A 6,044-nucleotide genomic window follows, 5' to 3' on the forward strand; every position below is an offset into this window, starting at 1 on the left:
GACCGGTTGAAAAGCGGGCAAGAGAGACATGCACTTGAAGCAGGACTTGCTTTTCTATTGCCACAAGGGCATCCACAACAGAGACGTTTTTACACAGGCTGAAGTGTGGTGCAACACGTCCTTGGAAGTAAGCTCAATTGTGTACTGCCATCAAAGCTGTTGCCACTTATTAAATTTTCCAGACCATTTAATAATTCCACAACTTGATTCAACTCGTGCAGTCAGTCTGAGATAGATGTACCAGTGAGTACGTTTATTTCAGGACAGTGCTGAAATGATAATTCTGTGACTCTCTCAAACACACACTAATATTAGATACAATTGAATAACATCAGATAACTGTGGAGACTTGTCTGGAATTGCTTCCAAGGTCTTTCAGAGCTCTCTGAGTTATTGGCATATTATTGGTTACTGATTATTGCAATAGTAACAGAAGTCCCTAAGAATGAGCCAAAGACTCTGCCATCTGAGAAACTGAAGGAATGTAAAAACTCTCCTTCTGTCATCGCGGAACTTCTCTGATGCAGATTCTCCTTTGCTTTCATGTGGTAAGTTTTCGCAGGTGGAGAAAGATGGCAAATGTGGGAAGATAAGGCTGGAATTGTTGGCAAATTTCTAGTGTTTTCTGCAATAATATTATAAAATTAAGATTGGGGGAAAGAGAAATTAGCTGGGTCTAGAGAACATTGAATGCATTATGATTTCTGGAGACGGTGATTCTGGCATTTGCAAGGAGGTTTAAAATTGTTCTCTGTCTCCCTACTCAAGAATCAATGTGCAGGCTTCACCCCCATTAGAACTTCCTCCACTTTCTAAACAAGCCGGGAGATAATCATGCCTGGCTCCCCTCCCTCCCACCCCCACCCTTGCACCCCTGCCAACCCGCATGCAGCCCTGGCAGTGAAGCCCTCCTTTCAGGGCTGCGCCAGGCGGGTGAGCAGGCGCCATTCACCAAACTGTGTTGAGTAGGCACAGTCACAGTAAACGCTTTATTATGCTGTCACACCGAGCCTTTCCACCATTCCCTCCACAGCAAAGCCAAAGTGAGGTGAGTGGGCACATTCACAGTAAAGCTTTATTATGCCGCTTTATTATGCTTCTTTCCCCATGCCCTCCCCGCCCCCCGCAGGCGAGTTGCCAGGTTCTCCTTGACGCTCGGGCGCCTCTCTCTCTCCCACCCACCCCCCCTCCCTCGGCAGAGCAGGCAAGCCTAGAGCTCGCTCGGTGCGGCCCCCAGCAGGGCTGCACCGGGTGAGTTGCCAGGTTCTCCTTCACACTCGGGCGCCTCTCTCTCTCCCACCCACACCCCTCCCTCTCCCGTGAGCTCTCTTTAAAAGCGCCGACTAGGATCAGGGGACACTTAAGAGCTTTTGAGGGGATTGCACTTCTTCTCTCCCCCTCTTGAGTGAGAACCAAGGGATGCAACAGAACTTTGTGGTCAATCACTTGCTGCTGCACTCCACATACTAAGGTGCTTGTGGAGAAGGTCCATAAGAGCGCCACCTGGTGTTCAAGGCCTTTAATTATTCCGCACAGAGAATAATCAGAATAAAGAGCTGAGCATGCGCAAAGCCGCAGTGCTTCATGGGATACTTTCCTCGTTGCGGGAGGACCGTGGAGAAACACGTGCAAAAAAGGACACGGGAACAAAGACAGTGTGATCACAGTGTTTGTGGTGAACAGGTGAGGAAAAAGCTTTAACACGTGTAAACCTTTTCACGTGCTAAACACGTGCTTTTCGTCACTTGTAGTTCTGCTCAGAGAGTTCCACCAGGTTGGTGCCAGGACAGAAAAGGCCCTGGCCCTAGTCAAGGTCAGGCAAGAATCCTTGGGGCCAGGGACCACTAGCAGTTGTTTATTGGCTGACCTATTGGCTGACCTAAGCACCCACCGGGAAAGGTACGGTGAGAGGCAGTTCTGCAGATACGCTGGTCTTCAGAAGTGGGCACGGCACAGCCTGTTTAGAGGCTGGGGCGAACACCCCCTTCCCCTCAGGCCCAGTCAACCAGGCCCACACTGACAGAATTCATTAGCCAGGCAGAGCAAGGGACTTAGAAGCAGGAGGTAGGCCTCAGACATCCACAGATCCTGTCCACACCTTCCACGTTGGAACGGATGCTGAGAAAAATGGGCACGGTTGGGCCACCGAGCAGTCCACTTTCTCCTTCAGACCAGATCCCAACAGGCCTCGCACCACCTGAAAAAGCTCCACTGGCCTCCACTGCGCAGACCAAATGGTGGATTAAAAGAGTCCTTTGCCGCCATCACAGACAGAGAGTAGACTTCACAATGAGTGTTTGCTCTCCCCCTTCTCTTGTCACAGTCCAGACCCCTCAGTAAAACTAGTGGTTGCCTGGGGGCGCCTAGGTGGGATTGTGTTGAGTGCTTGGGTCATTTCCTCATTCCGGAGGTTAACCAGGGTATGGCCAGTCAACCAAACCGGCAGGAAAATCCCCCAGGGCCATCTGAAAACCAGTCCGATCCATCCAGCTACAAAGGCAGATTACCTTAACGGATCTCTGGCCCCTGTACAGTCTGGGTGTCCCTGTAAGCCTAAGGCCCAGCCAGTGGTGATCTGCCAATGAGAGGGGGGCTGTCTTCAACCCCCCCCTTCAGATCACCTTCCTCCTGCCCAGAGCAAGACACCAGATCCAGAGTCTGTCCTGTGCAGGACGTGGGGCCTCCTATTATCCTGGACAGGCCTGTGGTTGTCATGGAAATCAAGAAATCCTGAACTGCAGCCAACGGGGGAGCCTCGGCAGGGAGGCCTAAGTCCCCCAGAGCAACCAGCCTAAATTATTATGCCATTAGATCTCCTCAAGGCTTATAATTTTATTGCCCTTCTTTTTGGCCCAATTTCTAACATTATTTGCATCAACTGTCCGTTTTTGAGTGTGGAGGCAGCTTTGTTCTCAACTCCTTTCCTTCTGGCACCAGAGGGGATGGGAGCAGGAAATGTTTTTCTTGTGTTTTCTCCCATACGTAGAGTGGATTCTCACAACATTATCATGGGTACATTATAAATCCCTACAACAATCCCTTCATCTGCAACCACAGACCTACTAGCATTTTTACAAAGTCGTTACCCAGGCAGTTACCCTTCACCCTTACATGTGTGTAATATAAATGAAAAAGGGGTATCGCCTAAGCCACTGCTCGTTCAATTATTTTACACTAAAAACTGATTCTAGGCTTCCACTTCCCCAAATGGATTTTTCTATACTGAGAAGCTGGAGTGAGCATCTTTCCCACACTGGCTCAGGGAAGGGGGAATAAAAGCAACCCACCTACCCACGAGGAAGACAACCAGTGGGAACAAAGACCCCTCTGATCTTACCTGGAAAAGCTGCTTCGTGGTAACGCTCCTGTGTGATTTTTTCCTGCACCTGAAACAGACATGGGGGTCCCAAAAAGGGGAGACTGTTGAGAAAGCAGACAGGAAAAAGACTTGGGGGAGATCTAAAAATGTTGGGGCAGCCTGTACAGATTTTGAGGGTATCCTTGATCATATCTTGTGCCCCACGTATTACCCAGATGGATCCTCCCTCTCACCTGCTGGTCCCGATTCTTGGCACCTGCCTGGCTCAGGAGGAAGCCTTCTGCCAGGGCCACCGCCTGGGAACTGGTCTCCGGACCGCATTCCCTGACCCAGCTCTCCATCTCCGGGGGCAGGACGGCCAGGAGTTGCTCCAAGACCACCAGGTCCAGGATCTCCTTCTTGGTGTGCCTCTCTGGCTTCAGCCACTGGTGGCAAAGATGGTGGAGGCAGCTGCAAGCCTCTCGGGGCCCTTCGGCCTCCTGGTAGCGGAAGTGCCTGAATTGCTGGCGCTGCACATCTGAAGGGAGAAAATCCTCTCCCAGGCCCTTCTGCACTCTTCCTTCCCACAGTTCCCTTCTGCTCCCAGCCTCAGTGGCACAAGGGCCTCTTCTTTCTTCTGGTCCAACTGATCCTGGCTCTCTCCTCATCCTCCTTTCCTCTCCAGACAGCCTCCACCTGGACTAGCCAATCACCTTCCTCCTCTGCCAAATTCTTCTGTAAAAGAAGTGCCGGATCGAAGACCTCCTGCAAAGAGAGGACATTTGCTGGAAATATGTATCTGGACACCTGCCCCTAAAGAGGTGACCTGCGAATCACAAAAGCTCGTGGAACACCCCAGAATCAAAGGTGTTTGTAAAGAAGAAACCAGACAGAGCATGTGAAGAGGAGCTGTATATATAGCAAGCAGAAAGGCTCTACTTATCTTAATAAAAGTCCAGACATGTGCCTTCTCTATGGTGGCCCCAACTTGTGGAATGGCCTGCCTGAGGCAGTCAGGAAAGCCCCCACTCTTCTGGCTTTCCGCAAACTATGCAAGACTGAATTATTCAGGAGGGCATTTTACCCAGGTTACAGGGCAGTGTCATAAGAAATGGATCAGAGAGATGCTCTGGAAAAGACTGGGGCTATAGACTATTCTACTGGGTACTGTCTAGTTAGGGTTGCCAGTCTCCAGGTAGTGGCTGGAGAGCTCCCAGAATTATAACTGGTCTCCAGGCCACAGAGATCAGTTCACCTGGAGAAAATGGCTACTTTTGAGGGGTGGACTCTATGGAATTACGCCATGCTAAGGTCCTTTCCCTCCCCAAACCCCACTTTCTCCAGGTTTTCACCCCCTAGATCTCCAGGAATTTCCCAACTTGGAGCTGGCAACCCTATGTCTAGTGGTGGTGATATGTTTCCATAGCAATATGTTCATGTCAAACTACTGAGGTTTTGTTTCAGCAGCGTTCTGTCTTTATGTTCGGACTGATGCTTCCTTTCAAATGTCCGAAATCCCACCCTGTTGTATTATTTATTGAATGCCCCAGCTATTGATCGTATTGGCTCATGCTGTCCAATCTACCTTGAGTCTCAGTGAGAAAGATTATAAATAACATGAATAAAATAAAAAAATATTAAACAGATGCCAAAAGAGAAGCCTCTTTGCTAGAGTTTGCAGACAGCAGCAGGCTGTAAAGAAAATATGGCGGAAGGGGCCTGCCTTGTTCCTGGAAGAACTCAGCTCCACCCCGGAGAAGAGGAGCAGCAGCAAAGCCCTTTGGATCAATGGAGCCCTCTGGTCGATCAGGCCAAAAGCAGGGAGGCGCTTTGCAGAGGAAAGATTATTGCAGGACTTACCTCTTTTGCAAAAACTCCTCGGGCTCTGCTCCCCTTCGCCTAACCACTCAGCAGCCACACGACACGCTACTGGGACCCCGGGACAGGAAGTGACTGCCCCAGTTAGGTGGCCTCCCCTCTTTTGGCCTCTCTAGGAATGGAGGCTCCTTCTCTTTAACTCTTCAGTGGACACTCCAGAAAGCAAAAAAAAAAAAAAAGGCCCACTTGTGGCTTCACCCTGCCAGAGGGTGCATTTTGCCACTGAAACAAAATAAAGCCACCTGATAATTTCTTAGCCTGTGGGCATCACCCTAACAATCGCACTTCCACCACTTCTGGGTGCTGCCACAGCACAAAAAGATGAATCCCAGGCACAGATCCTGTGGGGGTCCTCTGGATTTTCACGTGGCCACGGGGGTCCCCCATACCATCAAATCACGGACCATGTCCATAGCTGCATAGCACACCACAAAAATCACGCACCCAACGCTTCATGGCACTGCCACGATGCAAAAATGGGATCCCAAATCATGGATGGTCATGGATAACAAATAAGGATTTCTACTCGGGGTTACCCAAAAAAACTCACCATTGAGAGCTGCTGTAACCCAGTGGTTAAGTGATTTGGCCACAAATCTGCACTCTTTTGGTTCGAATCCCGCTCTTGCCATGAGCTCAGTAAGTGGCCTTGGGTAAGCCACTCTGCTCAGCCCCAGCTGTATTGTGGGGATAATAATTGCATTAACTTGTTCACCACTCGGAGTGAGGCACTAATCTATCCAGAAGAGTGGAATATAAGTGCAGTCTATTATTATTATTATAACATGTCATGTCCACAGCCACTGACTGGACCAAAAAAATCACTCATCTGCCTCTTTGGGGCACCACAAGAGTGCAAATATTTCAT

At 49.7% G+C, this 6,044-nt stretch overlaps 1 protein-coding gene across 2 annotated transcripts in view; it reads right to left on the minus strand.

Annotated features, from left to right (window-relative positions):
• LOC129329123 (zinc finger protein 345-like) overlaps positions 1-5,226 on the minus strand; it is a 70,998-nt gene extending 65,772 nt beyond the window's left edge. For both annotated transcript variants that reach the window (XM_054978554.1, XM_054978553.1), the window contains exons 1-3: positions 5,159-5,226; positions 3,553-4,063; positions 3,338-3,386 (exon numbers count right to left, since the gene is read on the minus strand). In XM_054978554.1, the coding sequence (XP_054834529.1) occupies positions 3,338-3,386; positions 3,553-3,966 (463 nt within the window). In that variant the 5' untranslated portion in view covers positions 3,967-4,063; positions 5,159-5,226. The remainder of the gene's footprint in view (positions 1-3,337; positions 3,387-3,552; positions 4,064-5,158) is intronic.
• Between the last annotated feature and the right edge of the window lie 818 nt (positions 5,227-6,044).

Source organism: Eublepharis macularius, chromosome 4, assembly GCF_028583425.1.
Source record: "Eublepharis macularius isolate TG4126 chromosome 4, MPM_Emac_v1.0, whole genome shotgun sequence".
Lineage (NCBI taxonomy): Eukaryota > Metazoa > Chordata > Lepidosauria > Squamata > Eublepharidae > Eublepharis > Eublepharis macularius.